Source organism: Ursus arctos, unplaced genomic scaffold, assembly GCF_023065955.2.
Source record: "Ursus arctos isolate Adak ecotype North America unplaced genomic scaffold, UrsArc2.0 scaffold_5, whole genome shotgun sequence".
NCBI classification, from domain to species: Eukaryota; Metazoa; Chordata; class Mammalia; order Carnivora; family Ursidae; genus Ursus; species Ursus arctos.
Window position 1 is genome coordinate 75,238,838 of NW_026623067.1, and position 22,264 is coordinate 75,261,101.

The 22,264-nt window shown below is 39.4% G+C and overlaps 1 protein-coding gene across 3 annotated transcripts in view; it reads right to left on the reverse strand.

The window, feature by feature from the left end:
• Positions 1 to 22,264, reverse strand: part of KIAA0825 (KIAA0825 ortholog) — a 376,584-nt gene that overhangs the window by 232,553 nt on the left and 121,767 nt on the right. For all 3 annotated transcript variants that reach the window (XM_026498622.4, XM_057307500.1, XM_048220968.2), the window contains 2 exons: positions 15,357 to 15,467; positions 1,058 to 1,197 (listed from right to left, as the gene is read on the reverse strand). In XM_026498622.4, the coding sequence (XP_026354407.1) occupies positions 1,058 to 1,197; positions 15,357 to 15,467 (251 nt within the window). The remainder of the gene's footprint in view (positions 1 to 1,057; positions 1,198 to 15,356; positions 15,468 to 22,264) is intronic.

Here is a 22,264-nt window from a genome sequence, read left to right on the forward strand (position 1 = left end):
GTCAGTGTGAACCAGAGCATCCAAAGATCTGGAACATCAGCTGGTCCTTGGATACTGGTGGGGCTGGGTTGTCTGTGGAAGGTCTTTTAAGTAGGAAAAATGGCTGAGCCAAGGTGTGGAGGGAGCACGCGCATGGGACATTGGAGACAATGGCTGAGGTGAGTGTGTGTATGTGTGTGTGTGTGTTTATGTGTGTGCACGCAAGCGAATAGCGGGGGAACAAAGGTAAGAAAACTAGTTGAGTGTCACATTTGAACGGCAGAAAGATGGGAATTTGGTCCTGCAGGGCACAGAGAGCTAGGAAAAAAAAAAAGAATGTGAGGCAGGAAACCTATAGTGAAGCTCGTGATTGATAAGGTTAACCTGGCCTCCCGTGCGGTATAGAATAGGAGAAATGTGTAGGGGTGGGTGCAAATGGTTAGAAAACTCTTCATAGATATATCAGGACAGCAGGGAAATATAATTAGATTGGCATAATTTTTACCTACCGTTTTCTAAAATAGCACTTACAGGGGAAAAAAAGAAAGTCTAATGAAGTATGGTCTTCTATTACTCTTCAGTTTCCATCCATACTTTTCCCAGGATTACTTTTCCATGCCCCGATGGACATGGCTGTAAGCCACAGCTCACTTGTTTACAAATTAAGCAAGCCCTCTTCGTGATTCACTGGAATTTCTAGTGTAGTTCTTATGGAATCTCTCTCAATCTCTCTCACAGACCTGGTTGAGACTTCTGTTTTGGACATATAACTATGTTTGTATAAATTTCTTAGGCATTTCAAACCCCAGGTACTAATACATTTCTAGGTAATGATAATTATGATAGACTAGAACCACATAAAACATGATTTTCCCTCATTTGGAGGTCCTAAAAAAGAATCTTTTCAGTAGGTATATAAACTGATTGAGTATTTTGTTTGTTGCTAACCTCACTGACGGTTGATACAATGCAGTTGGTTTACATCCCTCTGCCAATGTTCAAGTAGGGAAAAAAAATTCATTCAACTCGAGCAATGACTGGGTTTTTTGAGGACATTCTCATAACTACAAATACTCACTTGAGCTCTTCAGCAAGATTCTCAGTAAAAGACCATCGTGATGCAGTAGGGTTTCCAGGAGCAGGTTCCAATTACAACCTGGCTGGGATAAGAGCAGTTTCAATTGACCCTCGACTGTCAGTCGTCCAGATGATGGAGCCCTTTCAAAATGCAAGATAAAGATAGAGTAATGAAGTTAATTTATCTATGAAATTAATAGCCTTAAAGTACAGATGTAATGTTAACTCCTTTAAATGTCAATTCCTCCCAGATTACTCTGAAAATGCTTTCATGCTTGCTTACTTTAGGGTTGCTCTGGGAAGGAATTACATTTAATCTCAACTAGCTAAAAGCAAATTAACGTTTGGTAGCCTGCCAAATTTAAAACTGATACAAAATAACCATGCCTATATTTCACAAGACTATGCCTGGTTTTGTTTCATGGAGCAAATTAAAATTATTTATGCATTTATTTTAAATGCACTTATTGGTTCATTCACCAAATACATGAGTGCCTACTATGTGCTATTAACTCCTTTCATTATTCATGGAAAGAAACTTACAGTGGGTTTTGACTACTTTGTGATTTGCCATGTACTGTGATTGCTGATGAAACAAGGAATCCAAAGCTTCTGTCAAGGGTCAACCATAATCTAATTATTTAATACATAAAGCCTTAAATCAACATGCAATTATCGGAACCACTCTAACAGTCTCACTGCTACCTACTTGGGTAATCATTTCATCAAAGAGAAATAATTCCAAGGCAAATAAGCTTCTACTTGGGAAATAATCATCCGTGTTGAGCAGAAAATCAAAATCAGGTCTCCACATTACTACATTAATTTACCAATGAATTAGCAAGAGATAAGGAAGTAAAAGTAGAAACTGAAAACTGATAACATTATTCACCTTTTCCTTTTAAGATCTCAAAGTTTAGACTGGCTAAAGATCACAACATCCGAAATGAGCTTACAACCACCACAACAGAAAAGGCAGGAAATGATGGAACTCAATCTGGTTGCGACCATAAGGGTTGTGGGAATAGGGTGGCGTTGGGAAGGAATGATGTGACTCAAGTGGAAAGGTGTGAATGAGAACATCATACGCTTAGGAGAGGAAAGAAGCAAAACAAAGGGTATCGCTGAGAGAGATGATTTGCAGCATAATTTCCAGATGACATTTACTGAGTGGTGAACCATCCAGTTATGAGCATAGTCTAGCCAGTGGTTTTCAAAGTTTGGGCCCTGGACCAGCAGCATCAGCATCACTTGAGAACTTGTTAAAATGCAAATTCCCAGGCCTCATCCCAGAAATCTGTGTGTGTTTCAGAAATCTGTGTTTTAATAAGCCCCCTCTAAGAGAATCTATGCCCACTCAGGTGTGAGAACCACTGTGGTGGGCAATGCTTTCTGGAGCACAGGCAGTAGGGACAGACCTGGTTGGGATCATTTCTCCTCCCTCGGTGCCTCTGTGCCCAGACAGGTCTGCCTTGGCTGCCGCCCATGCAATGAACTCCCCACAACCCTTTACTTATCTTAATCCTCCCCATCCTTCAATTGGCTGCAAAAATATCACTTTCTCTGTGTAGTCTTCACCAAAAATTTCTCTGCATAGGAGTCTCTCTCACTCTGAATTAAAGCACTTACGGCAATTACACACATTTTAGCACTTTATTATTTCATCTATTAAAGCTTCATCTGTCCACTCAGAGTCAGGCCTTGTCAGGACACTTGTTTTATACTCCAAAGCTCCTACTGGTAAACTATGCACATTTAAGGGTTCTGTAAAAGTTAGCTGATTGACTCATACGCTCACAGATGGGTAGGCAAACTCTTAAAAAAAAAAAAAAAGAGGATACTTTGTCAAAAGGCTGATTTAAGCAAAAGTGAGAGGATCTGAAGATATAAAATGAAATTTCAAAGCACCTCCCCTTGGTTTGGCTTGGCATGTGGTATATCTCACAGCATTATGATGCTCGAAATCCTCCAGCCTCACATGAACTTTGGACCAACTCAAACTTCCCAAGTGAGACTCTCTGATAACATAACTGAAAACTGAGAAACTCCTGGGTAATTGGTGGGTCAGGGTGATCTAGGCAAACTCTTGCCCTGGGTGGGTGGTGAAGAGAGAAGGAACGAGTTAAATTTAACTCTCACACCAGAGGAATCAAGTCCATCAACTGAGGAGTTCTGAGTTACTTTGGGTACTCCCAGATTGGTCTGGCTCTTTGAGAAGTTCCAAACATAGTACCAAAGAAAGACTCCACTAGGTGAGCCCTTTGTACTGAAACACTGAGGCAGATCCTCACAACGGCTGTCCCTAATCCCATCCTAAACCCCAAGTGTTGACTTCTAGAAACTTGCTTGGGGTTCAATGGATGAAAAGCAGCTAGTTGGTAGTAAGTTATATATTAAAAGCAACTTAACTTTTAAACATTACCTACCTATATATTTTTCTTGAGTTGAGTGCTGATTTAGGGATACATTTAATAAGCTGAAAGATCCAGTTTGGTGGAGTGTAGAAAAGAAGGGACGGGTTGTTGAGAGACAATCTGAAGAAAGAGACAGGAGGCAGATCATGGAGGGCCTCGTTAGCCAGAGTGGGGATTTGGGACCAGTTGAAGAGTTTAAGGTAGATGAGTTTCCTGATTTGGCTACAGTGTGGAGAGTGGATTGGAGGGGGTGAGTGTATTTGCTCAGCCCTTTAGACGTGTAATAAAACAAAATAATCTGAAGGTCATTTCATACCACTGCATCTGAATACCTGGTTATAAATAAAACCTCTCATTTACCAGATGGGAAGCTGTTTGTTGAAATGTACCTCAATTCTTGGATCTTTCAACTTATCACATATTTTGAAATGTACAGTAGAATGACTCACTATGAGGAAAAATAAAATATTACAAACATTCCTCAATCACTAAGCTCCGGGTAATAAATGCATTGAGGAGCCTGTGTTAGGCATATGGAGAAGCATATGTTCCCTCATCCTTTGAGCTGGTGGAGCTGTGAAAGTGAGATCAGCCTCACAAAAAATGACAGAAAGGGAAATTTTATACATATATATATATTTTATATATATGTTTCAAATATGTACATGTTGAATTCCACTATAATACAAAAAAGAGAACAAAAATTTATAAATCCACTGGAACTCATAAGGGAGACAGAATGAATTTATGGCTGGGTTTTATTAGGCTTATACTCTAATAAGTGCTACATTTCTGGGGCATGAATTAGCCTAAAGAATTTTTCAAGTGCTGGGAGTAAGGAGTGATATAATAATAGAGTTCAATCATTACTGGTTATGAAACTAACAAATTATTTTTATACAATCAGCATGCAAAATCTGAGCTGTATTTGGGTGTGTTTACTTTATGGAAATTTATCAGGTAGTTCATGTGTAATTACTGCAATTTTTTAGTATGAAATCATACTGCAGTAGAAAGTTAAAAAAAAAACAACAAAAAACTTAGCTCTATCAGCATACACCAGCCTGACTTCCAGTCATGGTTGTGCATGAGGCGCAGGGCAAGAGAAGGCTCTGTGGTAGGTTCAGGCCGCACGACCATGGGATTTACTGATCCCACCATACATGTTTCATGCAGATGCTGTCAGACCAGAAGAACACCGGAATGGACTCTAAAATGGACAGCTTGGGGACAATACCCAACAGTGTTTAGGAACTGTTCTTCAGGATTTGATACTTACTTTGAACCGATAGCCATTATAAAGTACTATGTCCCTAACAGATAAACTACATGAGTCTGGGTGTCGAGAGTGAAAGTACCATGAGGCCCCTCTCACCAGCGCTCCTGATGATCCACTTGGGGAATCTGTGTTTTCTATTCCCATAACTCCCCATAGGCCATGTAGGAGTGGAGGTCTTGGTTTCCATGGTGGGGTAAGTCGGAGTATGCACACCTCTACCAGGGTACCATCAAGAATTCCACTCAACTGGTGACCTTATACCTGCCATCTGGGCATTTGTGGCTTCCAGTGCCAGCAGTCTAGCAGACAATGAAAGGAGTTACTAAACTGGCAAGAGTAATGAACCCTAATTTCCACTGAGGAATTGGAGTTGCTACTGCATAAGGGGAGCAGGGAAGAGTATGCCTGCGACTCAAGGGATTTACCAGGGCATCTCTTGATGCCCTCATGAATGGTAATAACCATAAACAGGCAATAGAAGTAATGATGTTCTGATAAGGGAATGACAGTCAGGGGTCCAACCCCTCAAGGACGAACGTCTCAGTGACTCCACTGGCCAAGGAATGTAAATCAGCAGATGTGATGGTCGAGGTGAGGGGAAGTTGGAAGAAGTGGTAGAGAGATGTAATGATGATTATCACTTGCAGACTTGGGAAAAATTGCAGTAGGGGATACTCTAGCTTGTCCCACGAACTCTATTGCAATAATAATTTTTTTTAAAAGGTGTAGACCAGGCATCACCTTGAAGAAGCAATGATAAGACTCAGAGAACCTAATATGGGTAATGAGTGGATTTCAGCAGTGTAAGCGTACACCAAAGCAGATGTTGTCAATGTCCCCACATCCTCTTGCCCTTACCAACCACTCATTCAATATGTCCTGCATTTCTCTGCCTTCGGCAAGACAAGTCGGAAGTGCTAGTGAATTCACAGCCCCGAAGCAGCCTTTAACCAATGACTGATGGAAGTTGCCGTGTAAATACCTCAGCATCCTTGCTCCCTTGGTGGGATAACTCTCATATATATGCCTTCCACATGGGCTCCAAGAATTTCCCCAGAAGGTTTAAGTTCTGGTTATTCCCTCAGTAGTTGGCTTCATTACATGAATCTTTATTTGCTGTCTTTCTTTGTCTCACTTACCCACTCCCCTTCCAGTGTTCCCTTCACTTAGAAAATAAACTACTTTCACTTAAATCTTTGTCTCAGGGTCTGCTTCTTGGGGAGATCTAAAATAAGACATGCATAGAGACACTTAATTTTCTTCTCACTTAATCTTTGTTTCAGGAATACTGAGAAATTAGTAAACGGTCATATAGCTAATAAATATGGCTACTGGACTTGGAATTCAGGTCTTTCTGACTTTAAAACCCATGTTTATTCCTCTACTCCAAGTTGCTTTCCATTCAACCTGGCTGATATTTGGTAGGTAAGTTGCATTTTCCAGTACTGAGTATGTTTGGCTCTATTCAACCTCCTAATTGAGGATACCATCTTTTTGACCCAAAATCAAGTTTGTGGTCTCAAGGCTGATTCTCAAATTGGAGCCATGTTATTCAAGGGATCTAGGGACTGATTTCAACCAGATGGTTCCTGTCATGGATTACGGGGCCAAATTTATACCAGAGACTGTAAGTTACATGATTCAGAGAACAAAGGCAAGGGCACGTCTAAAGAGAAACTGAGAGTAAAAGCCTTAAAGAGAGAAAACAAAAGCAGAGGAGAAGCCCTGCTTTGCTGTACTACTCAGGGCTTTTCAAAACTGATCCTTCACGATCTTCCTAGTAAATAAGTAAATACAAATATTTAAAGCAATTTTGTCATCTTTCTCTAGGAAAATAACTTTAATACATTTTTTGGGGGGGGGAGCAATCCCAAATATTTTTCTGAATCACATTAACCAAAAGTGTGCAGGTTATATGTAGTTATAGCACTGAAAATGTTTGCACATATTTTATCTGGATAACTCTCTATGATTTTTATAATTAAAGGTGATCCAATAAACAAATCAGACAAGGTTCACCTGTAGACTTGCATACAGGATTTGCCTTGAGTTTGAATTAACTCTGTCCACCGAAGTAGATTGATACTCTTAAAGCATCTCTTCTTTTTAGAGTTGGTTGTATCTACACTTTCTGGTGTACAGCTTAGAGGGTGGGTGTTCAAACTATGAGGAGCAGTGTTATTTCCTAATTTTAGCAAAATTAAACTTTTTACATGGGATGACCCCATTTCCCCCAAATCACCCCAATATATTAGTACCCAAACTCATAGCCCTAGCTCTACAATTTAATGTTACACAGATTAGCATATCCTATTTCTAGAAACATATAAAATCTAATTTCAATTTTTAAAATAGTATTACATATCAACCATCACCTTTGGACTCCCCCTGAAGGGCTAATCTAACACCTGAGTCACTGAGACACTGGACTCAGGGATCACTCAGCCATCCCTTTTGAGGAACAGAAGTTAGCTCTCTGGAGCCTCTAAATATTATTGGTCCCCGTCTACCAGATAATGAACACCTGTTACAGAGAGTTCAAGAAAGGTCTCCTCTGGCATCATGTTTCAGATAAGTGAGACTCAATGAGAAAGTGGTTCAATATTCTATCCACTTTATCACACTTATGGGGAGTCCTTTAAATATGTGTGGGTAACTGACAAAATCTGCCACTTTCTGAAACATATAGCTCTTTACTAACACAGCAGTAGTGAATGACCGTTCAGTGAATAGTTATGTGATGAGGCACTTCAGCTCATAACTCTCCGGTAGGAGAGTATCTCAACAGTTAAGGAAGGAAGATGTTTCAAGATGGAAGAAGAAAAGAATGGTATTGCAAGCTGTGTACAAGTAGATCAATGAGACTGGATCTATGTTTTAACTTTTCCACAAAAATATAAACTATGTCATATCGAGGGAAACTGAAGCTCATGTAGGTTAACTAACCTTCCAAGGTCGCAAAACTACCCAAGCCTACAAATCATGTCTGTCTAACATGGAAACCCATAATTTTCTGTTATCTCATTGCTGGCTCCAATACTATATTCTTTTTTATATAATACCTTTAAACCATAATAGAAAAGGGAAAATATGAATAAATATCTTGTTGTATCAAGTACCTAGCGCATCTAACATTTTAACTTCTTTTAATAACAGACATGTGACTTTCTAAAAATCTTTTTTTTTTTTTTAAGATTTTATTTATCTATTTTAGAGGGAGAGATAGAGAGCAAGTGAGTGAGCAGGAGGAAGGGCAGCGGGGCAGGAAGAGGGACAGAATCTCAAGCAGACTCCACGCTAAGCATACAGCCATACATTGGGGCTCCATCTCACCACCCTGAGATCATGACTTGAACCGAAACCAAGAGTCGGACGCTTATCCAACTGAGCCACCCAGGCCCCTCTAAAAATCTTTTCAGTGATGCAGCTGCTTGTCCATCCACACTCTGGAACAACTACTTAAGAGTTTTGGTGTTAAAAGGTTCTCATTTCTTCTCCCCAACTGTTGGCTCTGTGTCAAAGCTTGGCATCTCATCAGAGTACAAAATCCCTAAGCTCTTCTCCTCAGGCCTGTGGAACAGCCTGTCAGCAGTAGCTGAGAGACCAAAACTCTTTTTCATCCTCCTCCCCAGATGTCTTATCCTAAGGATACTAGAAACCACCTCCTCAACAAGACCACGCTTTCTCTGCCTGGGCTTTATCATTCAGATCAAATGTCTGAAAAGAGCTAAACGTACCATTTAATATGGCAATATCTGAAACAATACTACAATAATTCATGTGTTCCTTCATCCACTCATTCAATCAACTACTATTTTTTGGCTGACTTCTACATGCAAGGCCCTGAATACACAGCAGTAAGCAAAAACAGTCACTGTTATTACAGAATTGAGTGGAGAACACATATACAGTTTAAATGAACATACAAATAAAAATTAAACTACAACCATAAAAACTCACTGAAGGAAAAGCAAAAGATGCTATTAGAAGATGCAGTAAGAAATGAACCCGTTTTTCTGGTTGATGAAAGGCTTCTCTACAAAAGTCCACTGGAGCTGAGATATGAAGAGAAGTTGGCATTAACTAGGTGAAAGAGAATGAAAACATTTCAGAGAAAGGGAAAAGCATGTGCAAAAATCCTGTGGCAGAAAGGAGCATGGCACGACAAGGAACTTTTATAAAAAAACTAATGTGTATGCAGAGCAGAATCACGGGACAGTGTGATATCACAAGAGGTTGCAGAGGTGGGTAAACCACACCTCTGTACGTCTTATAGGATGCTGAATGTTTTTGTTTATATTTAGGGACAATGGAGAATTCATAGAAGGTTTCTAAGCCATAAATGTGAAATGATAAAATGTAGTTTTGAAAATAGATTTGGGTTTGAGAAATCTCTGGCTGCAGTTCAGAACACACTGGAAACGGGAATCAACATATATATGGGAAGAAAACTAAGAGGTCATTACAGCACTGAGGAGGAAGATAATTACTTGGACTAAAGCAAAGGTGGTGCAATGGATAGCGAATTGTCGGGGTTAAAATTAATGAGACTTAGCAATGGTTTGGATATGGTAGGAGAGAAAGAGGGAGGTGTTCAGGTTGCCTCCTATGTCTCTGGCTTGTACAACTGCATGGAGGTACCATTAACCAAACTACGGAATAACAGAAGGGGATCCATTTGGAGGGGAATATCCTAAGTCCACTTTTGGTCATGTTGAGTTTGAGATGTCTTTGTGATCTCCGGGAATAAACCTCAGGAAGTCATTCATGTTATGACTGGCACCCACGGATATATGGGTCTGTAGTCCCAGGAGAGGTAAAAATTAGAGATTCTAATCTGGGGACATACAGGGATTACATAAAGCCATAGGCATGTTTCACTTCACCTGTAAAAGTTCTGTGATAGAACGCTAAAGACGTTCAATATTTAATGGCCAGGTCTAAGGAGATGAACCGGCAAAGGAGACAGAGAAACAATAACAGAAAAGGAAGAAGATTGGGAGAATATGTCAGGAGGGAATCGGGAGTGTGTCTCAAGATGGAGGAAGTGGACAATGGTATTGTCTGCTGTTGTCAGGTAGGTCACTAAGATTGTATTACTTACCAATATGTAACTGTTTGAGGAAAGGGTCTTTGTCTCCAACTTCATTGCCTACCTCTTTCCTCACCATTAACACCTAGCACAGTGCCTTACTTAGAGAAAAAAATTTAAATGCATTTATAGAGAGAATGAACGGACACCTCTTGGTGAACTGGATAAAAGGAAAGACCCACGTGGCATACATAATATAATGCAGCCAAAGGTAGCTTAATATATTTAGGGAGGGAAAATGTATATAAATCTAAAACAGGATTACATTGAGTAAAACTAGAAACAAAAGCAGAGTAGAAAGAAATATCTACAGCTCAGAACGGACTGGCCACGAATCAAAACATCATGTTGTCATCATAAAAGGAAATGAGCAGTGTAAAATGAATGGGCTGTTTACTCACACTGATTATGCTACTTGGTTTCAGTGTGCAGTTATGACCTACTTAGCTAAGGAAGACCGGAAAAATATGAGGAAATATTTAAAGAACCACAAGAAGATGAAAGTTTGGAAAATAATAAAAAAGCATTATAATGCAACAGTCTAATTGACTAAGATAGTATTCTTCCTTGAACATTTATATGAAAGCACAGTATGGTGTCATAGTATTAACCTTGAGATTAATATATCCTCCACGTGCCTTAGTTTAATCTAGTATGAAACTGATTACTCTTTCTAAATCAACTCACATTGTTAGCCTATACCAGTGCTAGGGATAATGAATACAGTACATTTTACTTACTGCTTTGAAACTACATTTATTTTCCCTAAAGCAAACTCTTCTAAACTCTATTCCAGGGATTCTAGGAGAACATGAAAAATTCTATTTTTACCAATTTATATACTTCATAGGCTTTTGCCAGTAATCCTACAGATAAATTTATGGGTCATATAACTATTAATACATTTGTAACTCTTAAGTCTTAATTTCATGTCCTCTTACTTGTTTTTCTTCCATCTCACCTACTTTTAATACATTATCTTAATATATTTAATACTTGTTAAAGGCCACATTAAATCCTTTCTAAAACAATGCACAGGGGCAAATAAATAAGCAAGAGGGTGAATAAAGTATTAAGATCCTTCGTAATATTAGATATTTCAGTCAGCTCTCCTCTCAACCTCACCTTTTCCAAAGAAAAGAAAAGCTTTATATATTTTTAGTTTGTCATTATCCAACCCATGTGTTTCTCCAAACAGTTCATTTTAGTTGCTAAGGGGAGGAATGAAGTTTTGAAAGATAATTTGGGGGTGACAAACATAAACAGCAGATAAATGTGAGGAAAATGGATGGAGCAGTGGAGTTTTTAAGGTCACATGACGGTGGTCAGGAATTCACATTGCACTGTTTCACAAATGCAAGGCAATACCTTGAGTTATTCTGAAATTACTTTTTATTGCAGCCCTGGGTTTCTCTGACTCTACCACTGTTCTGAAAGGGTTAGATCTTAAGTCACATGGATCATGTCTTTCTAAGCATATTCTATGGACCTGTTAAAGAATAATTGTCAGAAAGTACTGCCCTCAGTGTAGGGGAGCTCACCCTGTGGCTTGCACGGAGAATTTAGAAAAGCAAAGAAGAGAACCAAAGGTATTCCAGGAGAGAAAACTTCATAAATAAAGGTCTGAAGCTGAGAATAAAAAATAAAAACAGTGAAAAGTATGGAGTAACTGTGTCTTAAGAGACAAGAGAGGAGACTAACAGCTGGAGTAGAGAAGGCTGTTGGGTACTCCAGGTAATAAGCCAGCCAGTGTGGGCCACACAGAAGCTATGGCAGGTTCTTGAGCAGAAGAGTGATATAATGAAAACAGTATCTGAAACATGTTAAATATTAGTAAAATGGACTAAGGTTGTTGTAATGGGTTGGAGAGAAAGGATGGTTCTATGAGAACTGTCAAGAAAGAATCAACTGAACGTGATAATACACTAGGAAGAGGCAAAGCAGAGCTCAACATGGAAACTATAATCAAGATTCTACCCTGGAAATGTTTAAGAATGATGACCCTCCTAATACAAAAGACACATGCATGGACGTCAAGGGAAGAGTGGAAGGAAGGATCAGTTGAGGACATCAGAGTGGATTTCCAGTAATAACAGGGGGTCACTCAAAAATACGAGCAGCTGGACATACTCCATGTGGGGGTAAAGGTAAGTGCTCAGAGTTGGAGATGCAAAGCTAGAAATCATCTGTCTAGAGGTTAGAGGGTAAGCCACGTGAACAAAAGAGCAATAAAAAATGGGGCTTCTTTCTGCTTTAAAAAAACTTTTATCTTAATACAAGTGGTCCCGATTTGCGATGGTTCTACTTATGATTTTCAGCTTTATGATGGTGTGAAATGATAGGTGTCCAGTAGAAACCACACCTCAAATTTTGAGATTTTGAGATTTTCCCAGGCTATGATGTCTGATACTCTCATGATGCTGGGTGATGGTAGTGAGCCGTAGCTCCTGCAGACATGTGATCGCAAGGGTAAACAACCCAAATTTACAACCACTCTGTACCCATACAGCCACGGTTATTCACTTTTGGTACAGTAATCAAGATATTACATGACCTATGCAAGCACTGAATTATTTAAAGAGTTTTGTGTTAGATGATTTTGCTCAACTGCAGGCTAATGTGAGTGTTTGGAGTACGTTTAAGGTAGGTGAGGCTAATACGCTATGTTTGGTAGGTCAGGTGCACTAAATGCATTTTTGACTTCACAATATTTTTAACTTTTGATGAGTTTGTCAGGATGTAACCCCATTGCAAGCCCAGAAAGATCTATAAAATTAAATTGTTTTCATTATATGAATTTTGGAAAATATGGCAAATGATACATTAAAAAATTGAAATTGCTTGCAATCCTACCACACAAAGATAAAAGCAATAAGCTCCCCAGCGTAGATCCTCTCAATTTTGTTTTTCCATACATACATTTTTATTTTTTATTTTTTTTAAGATTTTATTTTTATTTATTTGACAGAGAGAGAGACAGCGAGAGACGGAACACAAGCAGGGGGAGTGGGAGAGGAAGAAGCAGGCTCCCAGCAGAGGAGCCCGATGCGGGGCTCGATCCCAGGACTCTGGGATCACGCCCTGAGCCGAAGGCAGACGCCCAACGACTGAGCCACCCAGGCGCCCCAACCATATACACATTTTTAATGCTATATGTACAGTAGTATGGCATAGTTCAACACCTTCGACTATGCTCCACTTTCCAGTAACTGTTCATCCCCTGGGAAACATGGGTCTCACATCTAGCAAGCCTGAGGAATCCACCTACCAGAGCCCTCCCTTGGAGATACACACTATAGATTAGTACATAAGTACTAATACATGAGGACATAAAAAGAGACTTTACATAACAAATAACTGGCAATCCTAGATTTTTTATGTACACCTGCTAATACCACTCTGAACAACTGCTCTCCCGTGACAGGTGAGGGTGTAGTTGTCAGGGGCCACAGCTTTGGAAGCAGACAAGCCTAGCTTCAGAGTCTGCCTCTCAGCATGGTTCCCTTGAGAAAGTTGCCATCTACACATCACTTTAAAGTGATCACTTTCCATGAAAGAAGCACAGGAAGAGGTGTCCCACAGATTGGTGTGATTTTTAAAAGAAATAATGTACATGAAGCACCTGGAATGTCTGGTACACAGTTGTCACTGTAACAACCAGGCTCGTTTTGATGATGTCATAATGACTAACTGCAGCTTCCCTTTAACTATAAATCATAATCAATTGTCATTTAAAATTTTTCAAAATCGACCCTTTGAATGACTCCACAGTAATGTATCATATGACTAACCCATAATTGATTTGTCTAATCCTTTACTGTGGGACATTTATTTCACAAAGACTGTTTCAATGGATAGCCTTCCATACAAAGCTTCATCAGCCGCTCTGATTCTTTCCTTAGGATCAGTCGCTAGAAATGAAATTTCTGGATAAAGAGGAATAAATATTTTTAAGGTTTTTGATACAGCTTCCTAAACTCTCCTCTGGAAAGCTCGTAGCCAACTTCATTTCTACTATGGGCTGAGTAGTGACTCCCATGTTCTAATGTTTGTGTTAGGATAATGGCGGAGATGGATTACTCAACAGAAGCAGAAAGGAAGAAAAGTCTTATTACATTTATGCTTGCTTTAGGTAGAGAAGAAAGAAGTTAAACATAAGAAGTGGCTATGTGAAAGATAAACCCATTTCCATGCTGCCTTTCCAGGCCTCTAGGTGGAGGGAATGAGCCTGAAGGTGGAGATCTTACAGAGTAACGCCTGAACGGGGGTATCTCAATGTTATAGACTAAGATGAAAGTAGTAATACTAATAGGTTTAAGCAACTCTGAAAACATGGAGAACAAATAGGTTGAGAATTTTGGGAACTCATCAAAGTGATACAGATTTTTTTGTTTGTTTAATTCACACTGTAAAAGATTCAGTTGTTTAATTTCTTATTTTTGCAATAATGAGTATTAAAAAGTCAGCTATTTAATTCTCAATGCCATAAGTCTATTTACATGCAAGCTGCTGTGTACTGAGATGACAGGATATTGAGGGTATTCTGTTTCTAGGAATCAGTCATAAGGAATTCATCAGAGATGGTGAAAATGTTTTATTTGTAAGTGAAGTAACAACAATACACTAAGGTCCTTGAAGGTAGCGTCTATGTGTCACTGATCTTGGATTCCCCATTTCCTATATGGAGACAGTAACTGAATCGGTAAACAGGATTTATTTGTTGTGGGGTTTATGGAGATTTTGTATATGAGGTTTACACAACCTCTCTTTATGGGTAGGACTTTTGTTCCTCAAGAGTGAGAGACAGTCCCTCAATTTAGAGAGTGAAATCACTGATAGTGTACTTCCAAGATGAATCAAGAATGGATGGGAATTAACAGTATCTCCTTCAGCTATACATGATATATTTATTCACAGACACCAAGGAAAGGTACTTTCCATTGATATATTCAGCAAAGAATCAAACTGACATTCGATATAATGCCACAAAATGTCATCAGATCATTCTGCAAGTATATTTCATGCTTTAAATGATTTTTCTTATGCCTAAATGCTGTTAATTAAATAATAAAAGTGAAAGACCCTATTCATAATTTTTTAAAGTTTCTTCTCTCTCAACTTTTACCTAAGGCTCTAGTTTGTTACAGGAATTATTCAGTTTGCTGTCTTTTTTTTTTTTTTTAATAATTAGTTGGAGAACTGTCAAATCCCCAGTCATAGATCAAGAAGGATGAATTTTAAAATGGCTAAGCAATTAGCTAAAATAGAACTAAATTCCAAAAATTCACATTTTTCCATTACAACAGTAAAGCTATAAGTTAGCAGAATGATTATAAAGCTTGTATATTGGATTCTTGAGCTAATAAAAAGAGAAGTAATACTTTTTACTTACCCGAGTACCATAAAAATTCTAAGTGCTTTTTGTGAGATGCATTTACCTCCATGGATAAAAGTTTCTATTCAACTTTAAAGGGATCATAGAATTATACATAGTGTAGCATTTAGAGGTTCTCACCTGAGTAAAGAAGGGTAGAAATGTGATATGCAAGAAAACCAATGTAACGGTTGCTTGAAAAATGGTTTTCTGGAATCTGAAGTAGAATCATCTATGCCATGCTGAAAAGTCCTGGGGGAAATAAAATAATTATTTCAGAATACACAGGAAACATTGACCATGAAGACCACCAAAACTTTTTATTTTCACTGAGTATTCGAAGTTAATGATTTTTTTTTTTTTTTTGAGAGTGCATGTGATTGGGGGGTAGGGTAGAGGGAGAATCTTAAGCAAACTCCATGTTCAGCACAGAACCCCGGGCTTGATCTCATGACCCTAAGATCATGACCTGACTTGAAATCAAGAGTTGGGTGCTTAACTGACTGAGCCACCCAGGCACCCCTCAAGTTCATGATTTTACACAAAATGGTATTGCGCTAGAATGGACAATGTACCCATCCACTTGGGATCTATGTTAATGGGTAACTCAGAGGCCCCTATACAGCAATACTTACACTTGGAAAAGTAAGACAATACCATTATTAGGTAAAAACTACCACTATAAAATTTGTCAAAAATAAATGAATAAAGAATAGGACAGTGAATACCATTTATATCACCCTCCTCAACCTGGATCAAATACATGTCAATATTTTGTCGTATTTGCTTCATTACTGTAGAAATGTTTAGAATAAAGCTACCTCTCCTTATTCTTTAAAGTGATTTATAAATACTAAACAATTAATGAGAATTTATAATTAATTTTGTATGCTCCTAAGAGCCTACAGAGGGCTTATAAAGAAGAATTTAACTGTAAAATATATGAATACGATTTCAAAATTAGAACAACTTGGCCAGAATATCTGGTCTACAATTATCTTTGGAGAAGTGACTGTAACATTTTTCTAGGTTGGCCCAAATTCAACAATAAATCTTGAGGTAATAAGAAAGAATTTGCCACATAAAATCTTTAGTAGATAGCTTGGCTAATAAAATTTTTATCATAACAGAAGACTATATTTGCCTACATGGAGTTAAGAGTAACAACTGGGAACATTTTAGAAATGGAATTGTTTGAAGTGGTACTATCTCTCTTTATATATAGCACAGGAGCAAGAGCGTCTTTTAAATAATATGTAAAACAGAATTCCATTTTGAAAACCCATTCCGACCTTTTCATTCCATAACCTGCTTCTTGTATTCTCACATTTTCCAAATATGATCTGTCTCTTCCCAGTTTGTCTTGCCAAGTAGAACACCTACTAATTAAATATACTTCAATACTTTTTAGACTTTTAATATATCTCTTCTTTGAAAGCCATTTTTTTCTTACTAAATTTCAAAAAGAACAAAATTTCTTAAATACGCCTCAAAAAGAGGCTGTCATGTTTCCAATCCCTACATTACACTGTGTGAACTAAGCAGAAGCCTGGGTCAGGATACCACGATATGCTTTCATGGGGAATCGCTAAAGAGTTTATAGCATGGGAGTTATATCAGCTATTTTATATTTTAGAAAGATCTCTTGTGCAATAGTGTGGAGAGATCTGGAGGGATCAAGGCTGGAGTAGGGGGGGATAATGAGATAATATTTCAGTAGACCACACAGAAGAGGACAACGTCCTAAACCAAAGTAAGAAGCAGAGGAGAAAGTAAGTAGAAGGCAAATATAAAAAAACATAGACATAAAATTAATACATTTAGGGAAGCCTGGGTGGCTCAGTTGTTAAGCATCTGCCTTTGGCTCAGGGCATGATCCTGGCGTTCTGGGATCGAGCCCCACATCAGGCTCCTCCGCTGGGAGCCTGCTTCTTCCTCTCCCACTCCCCCTGCTTGTGTTCCCTCTCTCGCTGGCTGTCTCTCTCTCTCTGTCATATAAATAAATAAAAAAAGTCTTTTAAAAAAAATTAATACATTTAATTCCCTAAAGACATGGGGTTGAAGATGGCACAAAGGAGAAGGTAGAAAGGAGAAGGGTTAAGGATTAGGAGAACCCCAGGAGGACTCAGAGGTATTTTACTTAGTTTCAGATATGTTAAGGGAGCTGCAGGCATTTGAAGTACATCCGAAGAGAGACATCCAATAGAAATTTGTATTTGCTGATGTAGACTATACAAGAGATATCTGGGTGGAAGATACTAATGTGGGAGTCATAATGGAAACCCATTGGGATGGGTGAATTAACCCAAAGAAAGAGTGTAATAGGAAAAGATAGTTAAGAACAGAGCTCAGAAACACACCAACATTTAAAGCATGAGGTGAGAAAGAGAAGCACTCAAATGAAACCAAGAAGGAATAATTCAAGATGCAGGCAAAGAGCCAGGACAAAGTGATAGTAGGGAAACCAAGGGAGGAGAAAAGGCCAGTAGTGATAAAAGCTGCAGAGAGGGTAATCGCATGGAGAGGCAAAATTGGAGTTTCAGCGTGATGAGGGTAGTTGTGGTGCATGGAATGAATGACGGGTGTCAAAGTGGAGACAGTGAATGCAAACTATGTTTTAGAAATACATGTCAATATTTTCTCAAAAGGGAAATACAATAATAGAGAAAGAAAAAAAGTTAATATAAAAGAGTCTTTAGGAAAAGAACCAGAAGGAGAAGAAAGAATATTTAAAAGACTATGGCCATGGAGTAGGAGGTAGGTGTGATCGAGAGTGCTTTGTCTGGAAAAAGAGACACATTGACTGTCAAAGGATTTAGAGGTGAGTAAGGATCGAGATAATTATTAAAAATGGAAATGAGGGGCGCCTGGGTGGCACAGCGGTTAAGCGTCTGCCTTCGGCTCAGGGCGTGATCCCGGCGATCTGGGATCGAGTCCCACATCAGGCTCTTCCGCTGGGAGCCTGCTTCTTCCTCTCCCACTCCCCCTGCTTGTGTTCCCTCTCTTGCTGGCTGTCTCTCTGTCAAATAAATAAATAAAATCTTAAAAAAAATGGAAATGAGAAGTTAAAATACATTCATGATGGTCTAGGTTTTCTCAGAAAGTACAGGGCAAGGTCATCTGCTAACAAATAGTGAGATGGGGCAAAGTGGAGGGTTTGGCTAAAGTGGAGGAGGATGCTTCGGAGAGAAAGCCACCCAGAGGTAGGACATAGAGCAGCGTTGTCAGAAGGTACAAAAGGTCAACTAAGTGACTCTCGCCAGCAGTGTTCCAAAGTCTGGACAGACAGGCCCAGACAGTGAGGGTAGGACATGCAGTAGTAAGGGAGGTAGGAAGGGAGGGTGCTGGTATCATGTGAGAGGAGATGCAGCAAGGGGTCTGGCAAGAACGGAGATCTCAAAGGAAATCAGACTGGGGGAAAAAGATGGGACAAGAGATAAGGGGCTTCATGAGAGACCAACAGAGACTGGAGGCTGTGGTATCCTAGCCTCTGCCTAATTTGCCACGTACTTTGGTGAGCCCTTTGCATGAAGTCCCATTTGTCCACTTACCTGGGGGGCGGTTCATTCCTCCAAGAATGAACACCTTAGCTAGAATTCATTCTCTGTCACGGTCAGCTGGCTCTCGAGACTGCTCTACCTCAAAACCTTGTAGTAAGTCTTCCCTGACCACCCTGTCTAAAATATTTCTTGTCTCACCACCTCATCCCTCTCTATGCCCTTATTTTGCCTTGTTTCTTCTTAGGACTTGACTCTCCCTCTGATCCTTTCACATTCGCTCTTTGCTGCCTGCTCCGCACCCAAGGGTAGGGTCACTGAAGACTACCCAGAGGCAGCGCGTGGGCATACGCAGGAGCTCTGGAGCCAGACAGACTGAATTGGTAGCTTGGGGGGGCTCTTCACTGGACGTGTAATGCGGCTTGACAATTGATTCAGCTTCAGTTTTCTCATTTGTAAAATGGGAATAATAATAAGAAGAAGAAGCACCTCACACGGTCAGTGTGATGACTGAGATGCATAGAAAGGACCTGGCAAAGTGCGTGCACCTAATAACGGACCAGATATATAAGATATTATCAGTATGATAGCAACAGTTGAAAATACTTCTTAAGAATGTCTACAACTATCTCATAGTCTAAATGATTGCCTAACTACAGTTTCATCCTTGAGATTAGAAAAAATAATGGAGAATCTAATAATAATGGAATGGTTATTTGGGATGGTGCCAAAATTTCGTAAGACGACAAACTACCGGTGATACGGTATTTCCCAGAACATTTCTGCCCTACCTAAACCCTTTTATTCCACTCATGGCTTCTCCATCGTCCTGGTAATAGTAGAGTTATTTGGCTATAAGAAATGTTATGGCAGATGTTTATGGTCTCAGAGGGGGTGGGGTCTGTATAAGCATTTAATTCCACAGCAAGATTCCAAATTAGTGTCATTATTCTGGAGAGTATAACAGGGTGAAAATTGGCCCACAAGTCTCATTGGGGGAATGAAATGATGAGCTGGCTATTAGATAACCTCTAATGATGTTTTGGTATACACTTAAAAGAGAGGACGCTCTAAATAATTCATAGCGGAGAATAAGATACAATCGTTAAGAGCTGCACAATTATATTTTCCGCAAGACATAGAAGGATTTTGATAGAGCAAATTTAAATACTCTTTTAAAAATAAGTAATTGTCCATAGGTTGAAGCAGATTACATTTCTTCACATTTCCAAACAAGCAGACTGTAAAGATGGTTTTGCTTAAGGGGAGGAAAGTGGGTTTGGGGAAATTCCTCGCCTCGGCCCTTCAGCCAGCATCAGCTCCCCTCGCCCCTTCCCCATCACTAGCATCGTGCAGGCTCTGCGCTCGTCACGGCATGCCACTTGGGCCCTCTGCCCCAGATTCAGTCTCTTGTGGTTCTCTGATGTACAAGTATGTTGCCTTCCTTCCTTTCTTCATTAACAAAACTCACTGACTTTCTGAGCTTATGCAGCCAGCTGCTGCTAGAAAGAAAGAAATCCGACGCACATCAAAAGTGAGAACAACTGATAAGCTAAAAAGAGCTAGATGGGTTTTATGCTTCTCTTGTGCTACCCTGCTTTTGGCTGCCCTCCCAGGAGAACTGTGTCTCATAATATGGTGCTAATGGAACAAACCTCCAGGATAGAGTCGAGGCAGCCCAAGGATCTAAGTTCCAAGGGGCAGAGGGGCCAGGCAGATGCCTCACTCCTGCATCTAACCACGGAGCCTAAGCTGTCAGAGGTGCTCGAGAAACTAGAGTACCAACAGAAGGCCAAAATGTCAGAAGTAGAATTAGTTTGAAATTGAACCCCTGGGACGGTTCTGGAATACTTGAGACAATGAGGACATGCAAGCCTTTCTGATGCACCTAATATCACAATTAACCATAAAGCTGGACAGAGAACCAAGCTCAATCTATGTCACCATTTTAAACACAATTCTAAGTGATTGTTTTGCATTCATAAACCAGCATCACCCCTGGGACTACAGGTAGTTGCCTGAATGTCATTAAGGAAGAGAAATTAAGGTAAGACACTCAGAATGAAATACGGCTTCCCACCTTTCTCCTGCCCCCTGGCTTGAGAGCATGATGAAAATAACTCTTTGAGATTGGAAAACGATGATGTGAAGTTAGAAAAGGACTAGCACAATGCTTGAATTAACTGTAGGTACATAGCAGATGCAAGTTAAAAAAAAAAAGAAGAAGAAGAAAAGAATGAATAGAAGGTATTGTCAGACCTTGCTTCGTGGAAAGGAGGATTAATTTCAGGGGCCATCTGTAAAGAGCAATCTTGTGTGTTACGCAGCCACAGGGCAGACAGAGAATAGGACATATGGTGGTCAGGCTGAGCAAGACTTGATCTCAGAGGAGAGGGCAGGAAACAGGCCTTCTCCAAAGGCAATGACTAGCCTTTCACCAGTGCTTTACATTATTAGAATCACATATAAGGCTGTTTGATTTTAGGTTTAAAAAAAATAGATATTTTCCTCAAAAGCAATGTGTAGAGGAAGGGGACAAAAGGAGTCATTTAATCTAAACAAAATGGCTAAAACAACTAACTTCACTTTCTGAATCGTTTTGCATACTGCCATTTCTTTTTTACATTTTAATTATTTCAATTTTTATTTCTGTTCAGTATGTATCATTTTTTGAGCTTTATTAAGATATCTAATTCATACACCACAAAATGTACCCATTTTAAGTTGACAACTAAATGGTTTCTAGTATATTCAGAGTTGTGTAACCTTCACCACTGTCTCATTTTATCACATTTTCATTACCCTCAAAAGAGATCCTGTGCCCACGAGCAGGTCCACCCCTTCTCCCCTCCTCCCAGCCTCTGGCAACCACTAATCAATCTACTTTCTGTCTCTTCTTGTTTATTTTGGAAATTTCTAGTGAAGTGAACTGCACAATATATACTCCCTTTTGTCTGGCTTTTTTAACTTAGCAAAATGCTCTCGAGGTTCAGTCCTGAGGTAGGCAGCATCTGTCAGCACTCCATAGTTCTTTTATGGCTGAATAATATTCCACCGTATGGATACGCTACATACTGTTTACCAGTTCACCAGATGGTGGGCACTTGGGTTCTTTTCACTCTGTGCTATTATTTAAAATGCTGCTATGAACACCCGTATACAAATCTTTGTACTGACATACATTTTTACTTCTTTTAGGCATATACCTGAGAGTAAAGCTGCCGGGTCATAGGACCATATGCTCAATATTTTACATAAGCATACTCTATGCTTAACGTTTTGAGGAAACACCTATTTTCAAAGCATGGCAGACATTCTTGAAGTATGAAAAATGAAATTTCAGTCCATGCTCTGCTTTGTGAGGGACAGTGAAGTAGTTTAAAATAGATAAGGAAATAAACAGGCTAAGACCATAACCTCAAAATACCTAGCGTTGGTTTGAAACCAAACTATAGACACAGCATATTTTGAAATACCTTGGAATTCAGTTATTCAAAGCCATATTCGTGATACCAGGTGCATCTCAAGATAGGTCTGCTGGTCAATATTCTG